General features: G+C 37.2%; 2 protein-coding genes across 2 annotated transcripts; both read right to left on the reverse strand.

Annotated features, from left to right (window-relative positions):
• Nucleotides 1–686: 686 nt before the first annotated feature.
• Nucleotides 687–1,421, reverse strand: LOC5571957. The gene is made up of 2 exons (XM_001660008.2): nt 916–1,421; nt 687–852 (listed from the first exon to the last, which is right to left on the reverse strand). The coding sequence occupies exons 1-2, from the start codon at nt 1,368–1,370 to the stop codon at nt 705–707; spliced, it is 603 nt and encodes a 200-aa protein (XP_001660058.1). The 5' UTR covers nt 1,371–1,421; the 3' UTR covers nt 687–704.
• Nucleotides 1,422–21,081: 19,660 nt separating this feature from the next.
• On the reverse strand, nt 21,082–21,806 carry LOC5571954. The gene is made up of 2 exons (XM_021841574.1): nt 21,313–21,806; nt 21,082–21,249 (listed from the first exon to the last, which is right to left on the reverse strand). The coding sequence occupies exons 1-2, from the start codon at nt 21,765–21,767 to the stop codon at nt 21,102–21,104; spliced, it is 603 nt and encodes a 200-aa protein (XP_021697266.1). The 5' UTR covers nt 21,768–21,806; the 3' UTR covers nt 21,082–21,101.
• Nucleotides 21,807–23,093: the final 1,287 nt, after the last annotated feature.

Consider the following 23,093-nt stretch of genomic DNA (forward strand, 5'->3'; position numbering starts at 1 on the left):
GTAAAAATGTTGAATTTCACCGGAAAATTAAGGAAAAATCTATGAGTTTATGTTCAAGGGTTGTGGCTGCAGCTCTTGGGTAAACATATTTTAACATCGTTTGGCAAAGAATACAAATCGAAACGTTCTAGGAATGATTTAATTAGGTGGGCCATTTTACCCCCGTCTTGGACCATGATCCCCTTTTTGAAACGTTCTTCCTTGTGGCTAACGTCCCCTATGGGAACGGCTTGGTGTGTCTTTAGAATGAGGCTGTCTTGGTAGTGTTATTCTTGAGACGCACCAAACCGTTCCCATAGGGGACGTTAGCCACAAGGAAGGACGTTTCAAGTAATACTGTTTCATATGGTATGCCCTCTTGAAAATCTAATCCAATTTCTCTCGCCGGTACCTATCCATCTAGTATTCATTGCTTTCTTCTCCATGCTCCCTCTTACTTCGAGCAAAATAGACCGATATTCCGATAAACAAATCCAAAACGAACAGAAAATTGCCAAGAGGGAATTTTTGCAAGAATATCTTGAAACTCTGCACAATTTCTTTGAGAAAAAAATCGTACGTGTTGGAAAGTTCCTGGTAATTCCCTGAAGTTCTTTCAGCAATCCAGTGTTTTTGAGAGTCCAAAAAAATAAATTTTAATTTTCACTAAATTTTGGAAAATCTTCGTAAGAATTAAAACTGCAATAAAAATATGATAACGTCTTTTATTTAAACAAATGAAGTACGGTAAGCTTCTCTAGCAGTCCGGAACCTAACGGGCAACGTTTGTAGACTTCAACACAATTTGACCCGTTTAAGCCATGTTGTCGTGCTTCCATATAAGTTTGATCCAGGTGTTCCGCTTCATAAGGTCTACAAATCGAAATTGAAACATTTTAGTAATTCAATATCCCAAATATCTTTTACGATACTCACGTAAACATCACATCCATCAATTCACCAAACATTCCACTGTGGTTGAGAGGCGTTTCGGCAATCTCGCATATCGTCCGGAGGACACATTCACGTCCACTAATGCCCCCATAGTCGAACATGTTTTCCAGAATCTGATACAGCTGGATGCGGCTATTGTCCACATAGTCGTTGTTAACCCGGTTCTTGAAGATGCTGGCCGGAACGGGCCAAATGATAGTCGCAGGAATGATGTAGTTGGCTTGTAGATTCACTGCGACGTTGAGGCTCCGAACCAATTTATTGTGATGAAAATAGACAGGATTGAGGGCACCAATTATCAGCTTTGCCACTCCGCCATAAGGGCTGAAGGTTAGCCATCGTTTTTCACGTTCATGAAACTCAAAAGATTCCGTGTGATTCGCGTGGCACGTTTGCAGAAACAGTAAAACACAAAAATATTTGACGAGATTACTCATGGTAAGGCGTCACCTGGCAAAATACGTTTGACTGTGCTGTGATCGATAAATAAGGAAATATATTGAATTTATCGTTATTAGTATCTGATTGTTAATTTAACCGCCGTTACCGAACCAAATGGAACCATGACCTACACTAAAAGGTTATACTCATGGGTACATTTAAATCTGCACTTATCTATTTTGTGTTTCAAGAATCTGAATATCAAGCACTCCCGTTTTAACCTGGTAGACACTAGTTGGCGTCAATTTGCCGATAGTCTACCAGAGACCCTTTAATTATCACGGTAGCATGTGAAAAGATCTGTATTAATCGCTGCGTGCTGCGTTGGTCAGGCGTCATAGTCACACTTGGCAATTCGATGTTAATTATTTGTCGACTAGAACTGGATGGATGTAATTTTGGTCATCTCACTTTCTCCATGTCTTGAACCGATTGATTGAAGCCTGAAAGGTTGATCGGTTTTGACTGTAAACCAAAAATGTGGGTCTTTATTTCATAGTGTTATACCTAGTTGTTGAGTTTAGTTGTCTTACCATGCCACTTCCGAAAATAGTTCTATCAACGATTCACGGTTGAAAATTCAATGTCAACCATTCACAAACACGCGTCATTTGTTTCCCTCTTATTTTTCGCATATCTACCGAAACTAACTTGAGAGTTGAGAGTAAGTCAAAAATAATAATTAAGAAGACATTAATTTCGGAATTTTCGAAAGCAGTTTTTTTTGTTCAAAATCAAGAAAATTTACACGAAAGTATTCTATTCTCCAACCAGATCACAAAGAAAACATTTTCGTCGAGTAATTTTTAGTTTTGAACAAAAAAAAGTACTCCTGAAGTTTTGATGACTACGATGACGGAACCTTAGACGTTAAAGGATCATTTTCGTTCAGATTTTGTCGGGAGTAAGCCAAAATTTCATTGAAATGAAGTCAATAGTGGATCAAGGGTAGCGTTACGATTATCGAAAGTCCATCAAGAGTAAGTTGAGAATGAGTCGGAACAAAAAAATTAGAGCAAATTCAAATAGTAACAATCATATCTAAAATGCACCGTAATTCGGGATAACATTGATAATATTTTTGGAAATTTTATTAATATTTCATTTTTTTAAATGCAAATGATGCAAGTTTCATATTTTTAACATAAGTACTGGCACCCGTAGCTCGTGAGTGTATATTTTTTTGGAAAGTTTCAGGCACGTTTAAAAAAATGTTTCAATAGATATTTGCAATTAGCTGATATGAGATGACATTGATCACCCATATAAACAAAATGCTCATATTTGTATTTAATAAATAAATTTCGTTTGCAAAACTCATGTGAGACATGACATTTTTGTAGTGTTGTCCATAATCACGGAAATCGATGTTTCGAAGGATTGAAATATTCACAAATGAACAAAACTCAATTTTTGCAAAAACCTAATTTTCATTAGTGCATGCATAAAAGGAAAAGTAGCACGAGCACCATTTATGCAATGAAAATATTCAATCGATAAAACTTTATTCGAACTTTTTACGAGGAGGATCATGTTACCCCGCTGGTCAATGTTATTTCGGATTACGATAACATAAAAAGTAGATAGTTGGTCGAAAATCAGTTAAAATAGTGAGCAATGGGAGTAGAATGAGACGAAAACAAGTCGAGAGTAAGTATACTATTGTGAAGCTCAGAATCGTTGTTGGCAAGCGGGAGCACCACGAAGAACCTTGCATTCCATTCTGACATTACTATAGGAGTGAGGCGTCAAAGTTGTGCCATGCCTACTAGATCGTTTGATGGCCGATCCGATGTTACATTCTCGGAGTTCTTTCAACAGGCTTTTGATTGTCAACCGTCATAACAGGGTTATAAGACAAGATCTATGACAATGTTCATTCAGTACCACACAACCTCCCTCTTCTCAGGAAAAAAAAGTTTGAAGTGATGAGTTTTCACATCGTATCCGTCATCACGAAAGCTTTCAGGAATTCAGGATGTATATTTCACATCGCTAAGAACTTCATAGATGTATACTGTTTCATATCTCAACTGTTCACTTGTACATGCGACTTTGAAACATTTTTCCGCTGTAGGATACCCACACAATCAGAACGGCGTTGAAATTATTGATCGGTTGAATGTCGTTCCATACACTAGAAATGGCAAGCTAATTATATGAAATGACATATCTAAGTCGAATTTTGGACAAAATATTGCTATTAATAAACTGACATATATGCGTTCAACAGAGTAGCATCAGTGTTTGACTTTCATCTTGTTGTACATTCAATCCACCATACTTTCACGGAAATACTCACTCAAAGACTTGTTTGACTGTTGTTACTTGTTTTGATATAACATATCTACTAAGTTACTAGCCATCATTGGTCTTACATATCTTATTCTATAGATACATTTTCGACCGCCAGTCGCGCATGCATGTGAACATCACTTTTATTAGGAACCAATTTGTGACCACTAGTAGCGATAGCAAGTGTACACCACCATTACTTAGAACAAACCAGTCGAGTTAACAACATCAATAGCAGTTACTATGAACAAGTATGCGACCACCAGTCGCGGTAGCAAGTGCACACCACCTTTGCTAGGAACAAGTATGCGACCACCAGTCGAGTTAACAACATCAATAGCAGTTACTAAGAACAAGTATGTGACCACCAGTCGCGGTAGCAAGTGTACACCACCATTGCATAGAACAAATATACGACCACTAGTCGAGCTTACAACATCAATAATACTTGCTAGGAACAAGTATACGACCACCAGTCGAGTTAATAACATCAATAGCAGTTACTATGAACAAGTATGCGACCACCAGTCGCGGTAGTAAGTATACACCACCATTGCTTAGAACAAATATGCGACCACCAGTCGCGCTAGCAATATCAATAACATTGATTGCTAGGAACAAGTATGCGACCACCAGTCGAGTTAACAACGTCAATAGCACTTCATAGTAACAAGCATGCGACCACCAGTCGCGGTGGCAAGTTTACACCACCATTGCTTAGAACAAATATGTGACCACCAATCGCGGCAATAATATTTTTTTAATTGCAACCACCAGTCGCGTTAAGGACATTTTTTTTCAAACATGTTATTAATTTTTTTAACATGGCATTTATTTAGAAATAATAATGAATTAAGTAGATTTGAATAGTTTGGATCTCACCGGTTATCGACACAAAATTCACAAATTTCACCGATTCAATATGCTTCACACTTAACTTGTTCGTTAAACATTACGGGATACACAATGTACTGAAGCAAACAGGAAAGAAAACAATCATGTGCATTATTAGTCAAATTTGACCAAAACATCGATAATACTGAATCGATTAAAATTCGATTCGTCGAATCGATTCGTTTATTTAATGGAATCCTTTGTATCGATTTTATTTAAATCGATTCGATTTTTTCACTCGTAAGCAAATTTACAAGAACAACGACTCAAAATAAGATCAAATCCCTTGCATTACGATTTCATGTTGTTTCAACATCAAAAAATCGATTAATTGGAACGAAAAATCTACTTTTGGAACACCAATTCAAAATCGCCCATCGTTAGGAATATTTGCACACACTTACATTCATTTTTCACTCTATTTTATTTTATTGAAATTATTTTGTTTTTAATTGAAAGCTCTCCTGCTATAAGATATAGAAATGTGTGTATCATCACAAAAGAAACGATGAAATGCTCACATACAACCAAAGCGAAGTTTTATTATTATTTATATAGAAATTTGCACAGTTGATAAATGTAACGGGAGTTTTTTTTCGATTGAAATTACTAATTGATAAGTTATACAAATTGATTAATATTCATGAAAACCCAAGGGGGTGGTCACTCTACGCAGTGTGCCTTGCGCAGCTTTGGCACATTTCGGCACAATAACAGGCACAACTTTCCAATGTGGGTTGCTATAAAATTACAGTGAACTGAAATTTCCATCTCAGCAAACATTGAGTCATCTGAGTTGTTTGGTGTATGTCAAACATGGACTTAGCGAAATTTTCACGTTGGCATCGGTTTCAGGAGCATTCTTCCAAAAATAACTTTAACACTTCACTTCTCTTTTGCAAAATCATATTATTTTACAAATTATACTTAATTATACGATATTTTTTATACACGTTTTGTACGGATATATTCAATTGACTTCTGCAAAAAAATAGTTCAGTTCCTAACGTTATTCTTTTTCCGTTCAACCTATGCAGAAAATAGGTCCCTGATAAAAGCAGAATGCGCACTTCATAACTTAGATGAATCAGCTCGAAATGATCATAATCTTTGAATCGGATAAAATAGATGAAAAACTTTCTATTACATTCAAATATTTCCATCGAAGCAATCTGTTTGAATTCAAATGCAAAACAAAATATTCACTTCAAATCCTGCATCGCGCAACTCAAATAGTTGAGATGATGCTGGTGTTCAATAAGAGCAACAACAAGAACAGAGAGAAACATTGCTGCTTCAACGAGTAGTGAAGCGGCTAATACATATTAATGTCATATTTCCTCTTCAATCAGTTTTCTATTATTCATAGAAAATACCACATTGCTGTTTACTTACAGATGCCTTTTTATCAGATTCAAACTTCACTCCACAATCACTCTGAATACATATTTTCACACGCGGTTTAAGAAGCACTCGACACAAACACATTTCCTAGTGGACACTCCCACTTGCTATCGAATCCAGGCTCTCCAGGAAAAACGAAAATTTATTTAAAATTCTGGCAGGTTCGCCAAATGTGAAGCTCAGAATCGTTGTTGGCAAGCGGGAGCACCACGAAGAATGGAATCTGACATTACTATAGGAGTGAGGCGTCGAAGTTGTGCCATGCCTACTAGATCGTTTGATGGCCGATCCGATGTTACATTCGCGGAGTTCTTTCAATAGGCTTTTGATTGTCAACCATCATAACAGGGTTATAAGACAAGATCTATGACAATGTTCATTCAGTACCACACAACTATAGAGAGTACGCCGAAAGTGTGGTTCATTCACCTTGTTTTGTTCGATCAAAATAAAAATAGAAATCGACAATTTCCCAATAATTTATGTTACTTAAAAATGTAACATGTTATACATGCCAGAGGATGGTAGGGTTTAAATCTGATGATTCCTTCCAGAGTTCTGTGCGATCAATCTTTAAACATATTTTGAGTAAATCGTGTATGAATTTTCATTTATAAATTATCTCAAGGCTTCCGAATTCTCACTCACTCTCACGATAATGGATTTATCCCTCACAGCAATTTTCAGCGATCAGCTGCCTTGCGATATTATCCGTTCACAAAACAAAGCGAAAATAGATAATTTCACATTTCCGCAGCTGTGAGAAGTTTGTTTTCTCTTTCTCCGATCCATGGAAAATTATTCCCGTATCCATCGCCACGAGCAGCAGTTGCTTTTATGCACCAAATTAACCACTCTACTCGTCAGGTTGGTGTGGTAGCATGGTTAGCGTGCACGCATCGCGGTTGTTTTAAGCAATGTTCTAGGTTCGAATCCCGTCGCCGTCACTAGTTTTTGTTTATCAACATAGTGATAATTCTCGGGAGCAGTTGGTGAGCGAAAATATGATGGAGTGAAAAACAAATTATCCATAGAGTGGAGTGATTTTCGGTTATCCTCCATCGTAGCTCCAAGGAAAACTAGTGTGAGCGATAAAAGATGTTCACGCGAGGAAGCGGAAAAAGCATTCTCCTTAGGTGCGAAAAATCGTAGATTATGCATCATTGATACGAAAATTCAGAACCCTGATTATCTCTCAAAGAGAATTGAAATTCTTAAAATTCGATTGCAAATGGTCAGATACCTATATTAGCATTAGCATTAGGCATTTCGCACAAATTCGTAGGTGGTAAATGGTGTACGGAACCAAATTGCGACAAACACAAATATTTGGCAAAATTCGCACGTTCAACCAATCATCTTTAAACTTTCAAGGAGTAAAATAAAACATTTTATGAATATCTCCCCATGTTTGTTTTATTCAATTTCAATTCCATATCTAAATGCACGAACTTTTCTCTTCGTACTACTCATAAGGTCCTGTACAACACTTAGACTCATTCTTTTGCCTGGCAGTTCTTTTTTCTGCATATCTTCCTCCGAATTCACTACCTTAGGATGCTTTCGAAGTGCCTTCATGATGGCCCAGTACTTTTCAATTGGCCGCAGTTCCGGTGCTTCGGCACGAAATTGATCTCGTTAGCCTTGTACTTCTCCTACTCTTCCGAGTAATGGCACGAGGCCAAATCCGGCCAGAAAATTTTAGGATCATCGTGTGACCTCAGAAGAGGAACGCTTTTGGAGGCATTCCTTTAGGTACACCTTTTTCACGAATGGGGTGCTAAGAAAAAATATTGCTTATAAATAAATTAAACGACCTTCGGTTACCGTTATTACGTTAAACGATAACTTTCAATCCATGTTCAGTATTAGCCACATTTTTTATTTCGGTTCATCAATTCGCCACCTACCGAAACAAGGTGCAAACGAGCAAATTTTTAAAGAAAATGATTCATTTCTATTATACTTTGAGCAAATTTTGAGTTTTCTAATAATGTTTCCGTATCATCTTAAAGCAATTCAACGAACGCTAAACGATTGGCAACCATATGTTTCGTAGAAAGCTACACAGCAAAAAAAATCTTAAATCAACATGGAACGGAATCTTTTGTGATTGTCATGTACGTCATGTAAAACGAGTTATAACTGAACATTCAACGATAAATAATGTAAACTGCCTCATTACATTCAGGAATGCTTGCAATCTTGAGTGAAACTGAAACATTTCACGAGCTTGTATCTAAGATTCGCCAATATTGCATGCTTTCTTGCATCTTGATCAGGAATTGCAAACGAGAATGCTCGGTTTACATTATTCTACGCTGAAAAATCTGTCATAAATAATGCACATGGATGGATCGACGGCTCGGTCATTCCATGTGCATTATTTATTATTGAATTTTCAGCCTAAAGCCATGTAATTCGTGTGGTTTTGCTTGCAACATTCTTTGAGAGCAAGCGTTTTTCGTACTAATTTTAAGATTTTATTAGCAATTTTGGGTATAATAGCGAGGTTTGTAGGATTTATCATTGAATAATACAATAAACCATGATTTTTGGTGTGATAATATAGGGTGTCGGCGGTACATGGCCCGGTATTACACCTTCCCTAATCTCCGAAAAGAAAAAAAAACACTCTAATCACTTTGAAAAACATGGGTTTACAGATCATTTGCAGGTGGCATATCAGCCGAATCTAATTCACCAGCCTAATTGAAAAAAAAAAGCGGAACGGAAAAATTTGATACCAAATTCAAAACGCAGCCGCCTGCCTGTACGGCATGCTGCGATCCAGCCTGCTAATCGTCAGATACCTAGCATAAATTAAGGATTCATTCACAGTGCGCATCGTACCTTCGTGCTGTGCGTACACGAATTCTCTCTGCTCTTGGAAGTTTTCTTAAAAACTACCTAAAGCAATAAAACAGTACTTTTCAGTGTTAAAATTAAAAACGGTACTTTTCAGTGCTACTAAAATAGTACTTTTCAGTACTATTTTCTACTATTGATCCCTTTACGATCCTTGTTTGGACCCGTGCCTTCGATTTTTCGTTGGACCCGTTGGCGAAAGCTAGCGGTGGTAATCCTTCTTGGACACCGTCTTTGGAAAAAAAAAATCTCGAAGGTCACGTCTTCTTTCGTTTATTAATCAAACATGGTATCAACAACTAACAAAAGGAAGGGTGAATCTCTGAATTCACTACTTCCTTCCAAAAAAGTGGGTTTAAAATCTGTCACTACACGTGACAAGAATGGAAGAAGGGACGTTTCCCCGGAATGCGAACTTTCTTCCAAGGGTGAAATGAATAATTGTATCGAAATGAGCAATCAGTTTGATGCTCTAGACAAATTTTCCGAACACCAAATCGAAGCAGCCTCTAGCCCAGGCTCTTTGATTCAAGTGAGGAAGCAAAGAGTGCTGCCTATCGTGGTCAGTTGTTCCGAATTTGGGGGATTTAGGCAGGAGATCTTGAACTCCATTAGGGGAATCAAGGTTTCCTTCCTAATCGTAAAGAAAGGAGACTGTCGCGTTTTGCCGGAAACTATTAAAGATCGTGAACTTCTTCTCAGACATCTTGAAGAGAAGAAGCACAAATTTTTTACTTATGACGACAAAACTGAACGTTTGTTCAAAGTCGTCTTGAAAGGTCTCTCAAGTGACTATAAATCACCTAAAGAAATCAAAAATGGAATAAATGATATACTTGGATTTTCCCCAGTCCAAGTAATCATTATGAAAAAGAGAACCCAATCTGGCATTGTTCGGAAAGGGCTTTCTCAAGAATTTTATTTAGTTCACTTTAACAAAAAAAAACTAAATAAAATTAAAGCTTTAGAAAAAGCAAAACTTTTGTTTGATGTCCGTGTGACATGGGAACATTTCCAGAAACCTGGTGGAAATTATAAGAACCCCACTCAGTGCCGTCGGTGCCAAAAGTGGGGTCATGGTACAAAAAATTGTCGCATGGATGCTAAATGCATGATTTGCGGAGGTTCTTCTCACGCCAAGGACGTCTGCCAGTAAAGGAAGATACCACCAAGTTTATATGCTCTAATTGCGGGGCTAATCATAAGTCCAATTTTTGGAATTGCCCTTCACGCAAAAGAGTGATTGAGGCTCGTGCCAGGCAGATGAAAGATAATATCCGTTACGATAACGGTCGTTTCCGGAATTTCCCTGGTAGAATATCGAACAATACTCATTTTTCAGATAACGATCGTTTGATCATGAATCATACCCATCAGGAAGATCATAATCATGCTCATTCACAAACTAATTTTAATCCGTCGGGTAGCCGTTCCAATCTTTCAATTTCGTATGTATCTACCCATGGAAAATCCTTTGCCGATATAGTAGCAGGAAATTTGAACTCCTCCCCTCACGGTGTGTTTCGTAGAGCAATTTCAAAACAAAAAATTAGGCATGTCTGAAATTTTGACACAAGAAAGCCATGATTTTCCCCTTTCATTTGCGACCAAAACGGAAATAATCGGTCGGGGGGTCTAGAACAATTTTTTTTTTCAATTTTTTTTACTGAGTTTGATATATAACTTAACCTTAGCAAGTCCTTACTAGGTCGTTTTCGACCCATTTCAAAATTCAAATCATTGTAACTTTTGATTAAAATAACCGTGCAATTTGACGTTTTCTGACAATTAGGTATTTTTTGTGGGAACATTTATTTTTTCGGAGACAAAAGTTTTGAATGGCCCCTTAGGGAGCTTCCATAAATAAAAGTAACAAATTGTGACTTAGGGTCGTTTTTGACCCAAAAACTCAAAGAGCTCGAAAAATCAGTGTGTTGACCGAATTTATTTCTGTTGGGCTGAAATGAAATGTACACATGTTGATTTTCGGAAAACCAACCGGAGATCCGGAATTGCGTCACTGTGTCCACCGGGAACCTGCCACATCTGAAAAAAGTCCCTTTAGATACCCTTACTTTGACAACCTGTAGTTTCGTAACTAAACAAGTAATCTGAACCGTCATCATATTGTTGAATAGGTTTTTACGTGGACTTTAAATAGAGATTCTCAAATCATTTAGTTATTCATACCCGGTTCCGGAAACCCGGAACATCCGAAAAGTAAGTTTCCATCGTAGTTTTGTGTATGTAATTCACATTGGTACTATTCGGTTGATGGAAATTTTGACATAAAATTTCTCTGTAATAAGGAACCAATTACCGGTGCATATCCCTTGAAAAACTCGGTCCAGTATGGTCCATACAGAACCGGTTCCTGGAGACCCGGAAGGTACCCAATCTGGACAATTCGATGAAATTACTCGGATTTAAGCCAAAAAACCAGATGACATGTGTCCAACTCATAACGATTGATTATGTTTGAATGTATTTTGCCAAAAGAATGAATTGATGGTTATTCTGGTCCTTCTGGGTACCGAAATGACCACCGGAAAACCCGTAATATGGGACCACTAAATTTTAGCACCAAAACTAGGCATGTGACGGCTCAAACTTCATGATTTTGAATTCCTATGACTCTTCTAATTCAATTATAGCGCCAACTCGAACGTCTTTCGATGGAAGATTAGCATCAAAAGTCGTTCGAGCTGGCGCTTTTAGAAGTTTTGAACACAAGAAAGCTATACGAAACATAGTTCTTGAGATCTGCTGGATGTAAATAGCAAACAAGTCTGTATGCGCTAAAGATCACCGTTTATGGCTCTTTTTTTGGTGCAATCGGAGACTTTTATGATTCACCTGATATTTTTGTTAAAGCTTCGTATGATTATGTTATAAAGCTAGCAAAATCGTAAAGTTACCGAGTAACATTTTCAAAGCTGATTTAATGTATTTGTTTTATGAATTACTATAGAATTCCGTACAACTCTAATAAAACTATGCTAAAACTTAACATTACAGCACTTATTGAGATCTCTAAGAAAAATATTACGATCACACGATCAATTTTTCACTGATAGATTTGTTATGAATAAAATCTTTCGATGTTTGTATGAATTCATTTGCACTTTTCCTACCATCAATTTAAAAAGGAAGTGTATATTCGTCAGCATTATTATTAATATTCTTATCTTTATTTAAGAGATTTTCAGCCCTAGACTGGCAGCTAATCTGAGAATATTTGTCAGCAATTCTGTTTGTTTTACCATTGCAAACAAAAGCAATGTTCTGTCAATTCTCACAACAAACACATGGACAATAGTGTCAACATTGCATTGCTATTGCAATTGGGTTAGAATATTGGATTTATGAAATATTATATTGCGTCTGTCATTGGCACAAATATGAACTTGTCAAGCTGAGGGTCGTGGGTTCGAATCCCACCGGTCGAGGATCTTTTCGGGTTGTAAATTTTCTCGACTTCCCAGGGCATAGAGTATCTTCGTACCTGCCCTACGATATACGCATGCAAAAATGGTCATTGGCACAGTAAGCTCTCAGTTAATAACTGTGGAAGTGCTCATAAGAACACTAAGCTGAGAAGCAGGCTCTGTTCCAGTGGGGACGTAATGCCAGAAAGATGAAGATGAACTTGTTAATTTTCTAGAATCTATGACATAAGATCGTAAGGGCAAAAGTTCGAGGAGGAATAAAAAGGGGATAAAAGGTTAAAAATCTTCTTTCAAAAATTATTTAATTTCCCTTAATGCAAATCACTTTCAACCTTTGGTTCTTTTGAACTTTTGCATTTTCGACCATTTGTCTTGTCTTCCTTTTATCTTTCGACTTATTATCCTTTCGACCTCGAAAGATGAATATTGCTCTTGAGTTATAAATAAAAATTGAAAACAGGTTGTTTGACATACTTAGTTTTAAAAGCAATGCAAATTTCAACAATGGATGAAAGCAAAAGAGTGGCAACTCGAAAATTTAAATTTCGGCCTCGGCCTGTAAATTTTCTAGAGCTGTCTAGAATATAATCTACAAGATATTGACACTAGATTTTTGCAACATTTTCATCTAAATCCGTTTCAACAGTTCACCTCACCAAAATTTATCAATTCACGGTGCATTTAAAATAATATCACAAATAACAAAATCTCAAAAAAAAAATTGCACTAGACCCCCCGATGGATTATTTTCATTTTAACAGCAAATGAAAGAGGAAGGTCTTGTCATTCATTGGTTAAAATTTGAGACATGCCGAATTTTTTGTTATAAAGTTACATGAAAAAGACACCGTGCCCCTATTCGTTCCACTTGTTTCAAATCAAATGGAAAAAAACCCTACCGCCACAGGTACCTCCTACTCCGCTTCTTCGTCTGCCGAAAATTCTAATGGGAAATCATCAGATAATGCACCCACTTCAAGTGACATGTCTGCCTCTGATTTTAATTTTCTAACTGAACAATTGAATCTAATGATTGATGCAATGTTCAAAGCCACCACTATGACTGAAGCAGTCCAAGTAGGTGTAAAATTTACAAATCAAATTGTTATTGGATTACGTTTTTCTAATGGATCCAAATAATAATTTAAATATTTTAAATTGGAATGCTCGTTCTCTGAATGGTAAAGAGGACGAGCTGTTTAATTTTCTAACAGTTAATAACGTGCATATAGCAGTTATTACCGAAACGTATTTAAAACCTGGATCTAAACTCAAAAGAGATCCTAACTTTTTTGTTTATCGTAATGATCGACTTGATGGGGCATGTGGGGGAGTTGCAATCATCATTCATAGGCGTATAAAACATCAACTGTTTTCATCATTTGAAACTAAAATTTTTGAAACTTTAGGTGTTCCCAAGTAACCATAAGCACTAATAATAAGCCCTTAATCAGCATCATAAATGCGTACATGCATTATAATAGCACCACAAATGCTTTTTTTTTAAAGACACCGACACGTTAATGCTTCCAGTGGACGATTTGCCCTTTGAAGGAAGCACCACACTAGACAACGGACTAGCATGCAACGCCCAGTGGCACAGTCGAAAAACCTTCCTGACGAAAAGTTTTCCGGACTGAAGCGGGAATCGAACCCACACTCCTTGACACGATGCGGCTAAATGCTTGGTAACACTAACCGCACGGCCACGAAGCCCACAAAATGCTTATGCACCTTATAACAGCACTTCCGCTGCATAGAAACCCTATTACAGCATCATTAATGCTTCTAAGCCTGATGCATACGGGCATTAAATAAGCACTATATTGGCTCTATATTCGCATACAGGGCCTGTTTAAATGCCATCCAGTGTTTTGACAGATATACCACGTGCTTTGTGTTTACATATAGTGGTGAGAGGGAGTCAAACATAAGTCTTCTCACTACTACAATTGCAGGTTTTATGACGGGGAAAAGTGGTGGTTTAAATTGGTCACTTTTCTTTCCAATACTATTCATCTTATGTGGGCGAAGGAGCAAAGGAGCAGAACTTCAACAACTCAACAATACAGGTGTCGCAGGTTCGAGATGCAAAATGAGGAATTTCATCATCATAAAACAAGGATCAATATGTGGCAATTTCAAGTCCTCAAAAGGATGAAAACCACCAAAATGAATAAGTCTGATACGGAGAAGTACTATCTCAATCATTTTATTACATTTTGCATACTATTCGAGGTTTCCGTTTTTATTCATTTATTTATTTACCTCGTGTACCAGCTGCTTGGCCGCATACGTGAAAGCTCTCTGGCTGCGTACGCGAAAGCACAAAATATTCGCCCGAAAAACCTGGCGAAAACAACTGACGTTTCTCACGTGGTCTTATATCAGCACTAGTGATGCCGAGAAGCACGGTTATATCTTCGCATTATAATGGCACGCTATTTCGCCTTTTCTGGCATTATAATAGCATTATATGCGTATATAAAACTGACAAGCATCAAATGATTACCTTATATGCGCATATAATGCTGTTACCGTGCCGCATTATCGTGCTTACTGGTTACTTGGGTTTCTGTTGAAGCACAGCTTGGTAAATATACTTTCATAGCTGCCTATTTGCCTTTTCAATGCTCTGGACAGCAAGTTAATTTGTTCAAAACTGACTTGCGAAAATTGACTCGCTATAAGTCAAATTTTTTTTGTCATTGGTGACAAAACATCGGTCATGGAATAATTCTCAAAGTAATTCCAACGGCAGAATTTTATTTGGTGAGTGCTCTTCAGGATATTTTTCAATTCAATACCCTGATAGCCCTACATGTTTTTCCTCTTCTAGAAATCCATCTACGATTGATTTGGTCTTAACCGACTCTAGTCATCTGATTTTGATTTTGATCATGTTCCTGTTCATTTAAATTATCCCATGAAGCGATTCTCAATCCTATCAGCTCCACTTTCAATTATTTCAGAGCTGACTGGAATATATATGAAACATTTATTGACTCTAATCTTGATGTTAATATTCCCTTACAAACAAAACTTGATATTGACAATGCTTTGGAAACTTCAACAAATTCCATTGTTGAAGCCAGGAGCATTGCAATTCCAAAATGTGAAGTAAAATTTGAACCCGTGATTATAGACGATGGTCTTAAACTTTTGATCCGTCTTAAAAACGTGAGGAGAAGGCAATTTCAACGCACTCGCGATCCTGCTATGAAAATTATATGGCAAGATTTGCAGAAAGTAATCATGAGTTTTTCACAATTAAGAAACAAAAATTTTGAAAACAAAATTTCTCAATTGGACCTTGGCTCTAAGCCCTTTTGGAAATTATCTAAAATTTGGAGAAAAAAAAACTCAGAAGCCAATACCAGCATTGGAAGAAGAAAACAAATTACTACTAATTAATTGTGAAAAAGCTCAAAAACTTGCTATGCAGTTTGAAAGCGCGCACAATTTTAATTAAGGACTTACTAGTCTAATAGAAAATCAAGTTACTCAGGACTTCAAAAATACTCTCAATCAAGACAACGTTTTCGAAAATTCCTGGGATACTGATTTGGAAGAAATGAGAACTAATATTAAAAAAATCAACAATATGAAAGCTCCTGGCGATGATGGAATTTTTTACATCCTCATCAAGAAACTTCCCGTAAGTAGCTTATCATTCTTAGTTGATATATTTAACAAATGTTTTCAATAAGCATATTTTCCTGACAAATGGAAAAATGCTAAGGTTGTTCCAATTTTAAAACCAGACACAAATCCTGCAGAAGCTTCTAGCTATCGTCCAATCAGTTTGCTTTCCTTCATCACTAAACATTTTGAAAAAGTCATTTTGAACAGAATGATGGCCCACATCAACGAAAATTCAATTTTTGCCAATGAACAGTTCGGATTCCGCCATGGACATTCGACCACTCATCAACTTTTACGTGTAACAAATTTGATTCGTTCCAACAAATCTGAAGGCTATTCTACGAGTCTTGCTTATCTAGAAAAAGCATTCGACAGTGTTTGGCACTGAAGGCTTGATCGTAAAATTAAAAAACTTTAATTTTCCAACATACATTGTTAGAATAATTCAAAATTATCTGTCAAACCGTACACTTCAGGTTAATTATCAGAACTCCAGGTCTGAAAGACTTCCTGTAAGAGCTGGTGTTCCCCAAGGCAGCATTTTGGGACCAATATTATACAATATTTTCACATCTGACTTATCTGAGTTAACTCAGGGATGTCAAAAATCTTTGTTTGCGGATGACACAGGCCTCTCCGCCAAAAGACGAAGCCTGCCATCTGTAGTCGATTGCAAAAATTTTTGGATATTTTTTCTTCATACTTGCAAAAATGGAAGATTTCTCCTAATGCTTTCAAAACTCAACTAATAATATTCCCACATAAACCAAAAGCTCTTTATTTGAAACCTTCAAGTAGACATGTTGTCACGATGAGAGGGGTTCCAATAAATTGGTCAGATGAAGTTAAGTATCTAGGGCTCATGCTAGATAAGAATTTAACTTTCAAAAACCACATTGAGGGCATTCAAGTCAAATGTAATAAATATGTATAATGTCTCTATCCCATTATTAATAGAAAATCAAAACTTTGTCTTAAGAAGAAGCTTATGATATGCAAACAAATTTTCAGGCGAACCATGTTGTATGCTGTACCAATATGGACTAGCTGTTGTGATTGTAACCAGGAAAAAAGCTCTTCAGAGAATTCAAAATAAAATTTGAAAATTATTCTGAAGCTTCCTCCCTTGTATAGTACTAATGACACAGACAAACAGACGTCACACTCTCTTCATTGTCCATCGACCACCTTTTTAACGGTCGATTCGAAAATATGGTAGGTGGCCAATCCGCCACTTGCAGCGCTCGCATCGTTTTTGTTCGCGTTTGACGTTTGCACACTACCGCCATCTATTGGCCCGTCGGCCAAACACATTTATTTTAGCATTGGGCGTACAACTACTCGCGACTATGAATTTGATCGAGATTTGTTCTGAGTGTTACGTCTGTTTGTCTGTGCTAATGAGTTACATAAAATATCCAATGTTGAAACATTGGAATAAATTTTCTTTATAAATAAAAATGGAGTGGTGTTTGTATGTCACGAAATGGCTTAAGAACGGGACAACATATTTACACAATTCTTTCACTGTTGTCTTCTTGAAGGGTTCCGACGTGTTCGTGCGACGAAAAAGTTTAGGAAAGTTTTCGGGGGAGTACTGATATGTTATTTTGTATGGGAGCTCCAATGACATTTTTCAACAGCCTACTTGATGGCAAGACGAAGTTTGCCGGGACCACTAGTGTCAAATAAAATAATTAATAATTTCAGGCAAAAACGTTACAATCTTCCATTGCCACGATTAATGCGTTATATATTTAGGTTAAGTTAAGTAAATTGAAAACGTGTTTTTTTTTCTCTTATAAGCAGGTAAAATCAACTCACCTGTAAAAAATCTGAACTGCTACGGGAAATGAAATGTAATATGTTGTTAATAAAATGTTAATACTATCTTAAATTGGTTTTACCAAATTAGGATGATAGTGTTGTCTAATAACACAGAACACACAGAAGAAATGAATGTAATGTTTGAAATGATACTAATAAAGAAATTAAAAAAATGATATCTATCAAGTCTACCGAAATTTTTTTCAAAAAAAGTTATAATTTTCTAGAATTTTGAAATTGAATGCCTTTTTCCACACAAAATTAAATTATTAAACTTCTGCTGTTATGAACGCTGTTGTATTTTGTACAACACTTTTGAAAAAAAAATCGCTTTTCGTCCACAACAGCAGTGTGGTGGTTTTGACGGTGGTGAACCGCGCGACGACTGGAAGTTTAAACAATACACTATCATATAATATCATGTTTGTATCTATGTAATGTAATAGTATTATAATTGCATACCTTTTCTACGAGTACTGTAAATGTTTTATTAATTGCAGTTAATATTCTTCGGCTATTCGAATGTAAAAATCTATGAAAACTTGGAAATTTGAATGTTTATTTAATGTTTTCAGAAGCAAACCAAAAATGGAAGCGAATTCCGCATTCCAAGCGTTCCTCCTCTGTGCTCATTTCACTCATTCGGTTTTTTTTACCGTCGTGCGGGGTGACATTGGGCCATAAGGGTAACTTTGGGCCAAGATTTTTACAGCAAACTAAGGCCAGAGTAATGAAAACAGTGTGACAAGCTTCAAGAATACGTTATAAATAGCCACTGGATAGTCATGGATTAGTTTTATGACTCACGTACTAGCTATGAGATGCATCGAAAAGGGCGGTCAAAGTAACCCCCTAGGCCCAATGTCACCCCGCACGGCGGTACCACCGTTTGCACAAAACTGTGTACAGCCCCCTTTGCACAGAATCGGTGCTGCATGAAGAGAGGCTGATTTTGTGTACTCGGCACTCATTTCTGAGCGTGACAAGTTTAGCGTGTATAGTTTGCATTGAGAGAGCTTTGACTCTCTTCTCTCCTTTTATCCCTTCTCTACTCCTGCAATATGTCATCGCCCTAATCCAATTTCTCCCGCCGTTCCCTTACGGTACCTATCCATCTAGTATTCATTGCTTTCTTCTCCATGCTCCCTCTTACTTCGAGCAAAATAGACCGATATTCCGATAAACAAATTTAAAAAGAACTGGATATTGCCAAGAGGGAATCTTTGCAAGAATACCTTGAAACTCTGCACTATTTCTTTGAGAAAAAATCAGGGGGGGTTGTGTACAAGACACGACCGCATGACGTTAACTACGCCAAGTTATTTTCTGCATTTGAATTTTAGTCGATTGTCATAGATGCAGCCTTCCTTTAGTTCAAACTCTAACATAATATCGTAACGGTCGCAACTTTATAGATTTTCAATTCACACCCAGTATATTGCCGTAAGACGTAGTTAACGTCAATATATTGCATTTTAACGGCACAGCAGCAGCGTCCTCGGAAACATCCTCAAATTGCCGTATTGTCAATTATTCGTAATAAATCAATTATTGTATGATGCTATGAGATGAATTAAGAGATTATAGCAAGTATGTGGTAAACACATTAGGGAATATTACACAAATAACTCTTTAAAACACATTTGTTGGCTCTGAAAAGGGTCAATTGAATTGTTGAATTTGCGTAACACGGACACATTTTGGCGGCTTTGGTCGATTTTCTTCAGCCATCTCGAACAAATTAAGGAATATTACACAGTCAACTCTTTAAAACACATTTGTTGGCTCTGAAAAGGGCCGATTGAATTGTTGAATTTACGTAACACGGACACATTTTGACGGCGCACTGGTTGCAATCCTCCTCGCCTGGTGAGATTTTCGGTGCTGATGACGATGTGCGCTTCAACAAGCGGCTTTGGTCGATTTTCTTCAGCCACCTCGTACAAACTTACCATTGCGCCCCGATTCCTGCAGCGCCAATTCTGGAAGCGCGAGTCCATTGAGAAATCTTGAGCGATTTCACAATCCGGACGCTGGTGTTTTGCCGCCGCTTGATGATCAAGAGCTTGCCTCTGGTAGCGAGGTGCTGACGGCGCACTGGTAGAAATCCTCCTCGCCCGATGAGGTTTGCGGTGGCGATGACGATGGGCGCTTTAACAAGCGGCTTCAGTCGCGGCGGCGTGTTGTTGTTCCATTCGCGTTCCATTGAAAACTGAGCAGAGAATGCGAAAGGCACTCGAGACTTGCTCGCCGACCATGTTCACAATCTGACGGCAAAAAGAAGAATGAGCGAAGAAGCAGGAATCGGTCTGCTTTTATAGTGCGAAGCGGAACGCAAAAGAAGCGTGGTAAACTGCTTGCACGTGATTGGTTGCGTAAGAAAGGGGTCGACATTTTCCCAATTTTCAATAGTTTATTGTCAATAATCAATAGTTTTCTCCATTCGAGGAAATTGTTGTATACATTTCCGATTGATTGGTGGGAAAATATTGAAAATCTATCTATAAATGACTGAGTTATTAGCGTTCAAAATCTTACATAATTTCGTGACGGTCGCAAAATTTTAGATTTTCAATTGACACCCAGTATATTGCCGTAAGACGTAGTTAACGTCAAAAATCGTACATGTAGGAAAGTTCTTGGTAGTTCCCTGAAGTTTTTTTTAGCAATCCAGTGTTTTTTGGGAAACCAAAAAAATGAATTTAAATAGGGTAACGACTGTTTATTTTGATCTTAATCGCTAACAGTTGGCGCCAGTGGCAAAAAGTACAGACAACAACCCTTCGAACATTCAGTTTATCTGTGCTGGCCGCCTAGCAGCGACATTGATGTGTGTATTCCTTTCACTGATCGCGCTACGCTGGATTCTTAAATTTTTCAAATTTCTAACACAAGCGCATGGAAGAATTGTAGTCGGTGAACTGTCAAAACGTATGGAAAATAATGAAAAACGTAAATTACTTGCAATTAGGAAAGTGGATCGAAAAAGTAGTGATTAGAAATCAAGCGTAATATGAATACATAACTTTTTGTGTTTAGTTCATCTTCCATTGTGCTTTCTTTGCTTCAGGATTTCGTTTTTATTACCACTGAAAAAGAGTCATCTATTGCCTTTTCAGTTTGGGATGGTACACAAATTATGTCACGCTAAATTTCAACTTTTTTGTCACGTTTTTTGTATGAGTACTCCATTTTTTTGTAAGACTTGTCACGCTTGGCTTGACCCCCTCCCCCCCTCGGAGCGTGACGTAATTTGTGCATGACCCCTTTTGAATATCGACTTTTTTAACTATTTTTTGGAAAATCTTAAGAATTAAAACTGCAATAAAAATATGATAACGTCTTTTATTTAAACAAATGAAGTACGGTAAGCTTCTCTAGCAGTCCGGAACCTAACGGGCAACGTTTGTAGACTTGAACACAATTTGACCCGTTCAAGCCATGTTGTCGTGCTTCCATATAAGATTGATCCAGGTGTTCCGCGTCATAAGGTCTAAAAATCGAAATTGATACATTTTTGTAATTCAATATCCCAAATATCTTTCACGATACTCACGTAAACATCACATCCATCAATTCACCAAACATTCCACTGTGGTTGAGAGGCGTTTCGGCAATCTCGCATATCGTCCGGAGGACACATTCACGTCCACTAATGCCCCCATAGTCGAACATGTTTTCCAGAATCTGATACAGCTGGATGCGGCTATTGTCCACATAGTCGTTGTTAACCCGGTTCTTAAAGATGCTGGCCGGAACGGGCCAAATGATAGTCGCAGGAATGATGTAGTTGGCTTGTAGATTCACTGCTAGGTTGATGTTCCGAATCAGTTTATTGTGATGAAACTGGACCGGATTGAGTGCACCGATTATCAGCTTTGCCACCCCGCCATAAGGGCTAAAGGTTAGCCATCGTTTTTCACGTTCATGAAACTCAAAAGATTCCGTGTGATTCGCGTGGCACGTTTGGAGAAACAGTAAAACACAAAAATATTTGACGAGATTACTCATGGTAAGGCGTAACCTGGCAAAATACGTTTGACTGTGCTGTGATCGATAAATAAGGAAATATATTGAATTTATCGTTATTAGTATCTGATTGTTAATTTAACCGCCGTTACCGAACCAAATGGAACCATGACCTACACTAAAAGGTTATACTCATGGGTACATTTAAATCTGCACTTATCTATTTTGTGTTTCAAGAATCTGAATATCGAGCACTCCCGTTTTAACCTGGTAGACACTAGTTGGCGTCAATTTGCCGATAGTCTACCAGAGACCCTTTAATTATCACGGTAGCATGTGAAAAGATCTGTATTAATCGCTGCGTGCTGCGTTGGTCAGGCGTCATAGTCACACTTGGCAATTCGATGTTAATTATTTGTCGACTAGAACTGGTTGGATGGAATTTTGGTCATCTCACTTTCTCCTTGTCTTGTACCGATTGATTGAAGCCTGAAAGGTTGATCGGTGTAGACTGTAAACCAAAAATTTAGGTCTTCATTTGATAGTGTTATACCTGGTTGTTGAGTTTAGTTGTCTTACCATGCCACTTCCGAAAATAATTCTATCAACGATTCACGGTTGAAAATTCAATGCCAACCATTCACAAACACGCGTCATTTGTTTCCCTCTTATTTTTCGCATATCTTCCGAAACTAACTTGAGAGTTGAGAGTTAGTCAAAAATAATAATTAAGAAGACATTAATTTCAGAATTTTCGAAAGCAGTTTTTTTGTTCAAAATCAAGAAAATTTACACGAAAGTATTCTATCCTCCAATCAGATCACAAAGAAAACATTTTCGTCGAGTAATTTTTAGTTTTGAACAAAAAAAAGTGCTCTTGAAGTTTCGATGACTACGATGACGGAACCTCAGACGTTAAAGGATCATTTTCGTTCAGATTTTGTCGGGAGTAAGCCAAAATTTCATTGAAATGAAGTCAATAGTGGATCAAGGGTGGCGTTACGATTATCGAAAGTCCATCTAGAGTTAGTTGAGAATGAGTCGGAACAAAAATTCAAATAGTAACAATCGTATCTAAAATGCACCGTAATTCGGGATAACATTGATGATATTTTTGGAAATTTTATTGATATTTCATTTTTTAAATGCAAATGATGCAAGTTTCATATTTTTAACATAAATACTGGCTCCCGTAGCTCGTGAGTGTATATTTTTTTTTTGGAAAGTTTCAGGCACGTTCAAAAAAATGTTCAATTAATATTTGCAATTAGCTGATATGGGATACCTTGATCACCCATATAAACAAAATTCTCATATTTGTAATAAATAAATAAATTTCGTTTGCAAAACTCATGTGAGACATGACAT

The sequence above is a fragment of the Aedes aegypti genome, chromosome 2 (genome assembly GCF_002204515.2).
Source record: "Aedes aegypti strain LVP_AGWG chromosome 2, AaegL5.0 Primary Assembly, whole genome shotgun sequence".
NCBI lineage: Eukaryota > Metazoa > Arthropoda > Insecta > Diptera > Culicidae > Aedes > Aedes aegypti.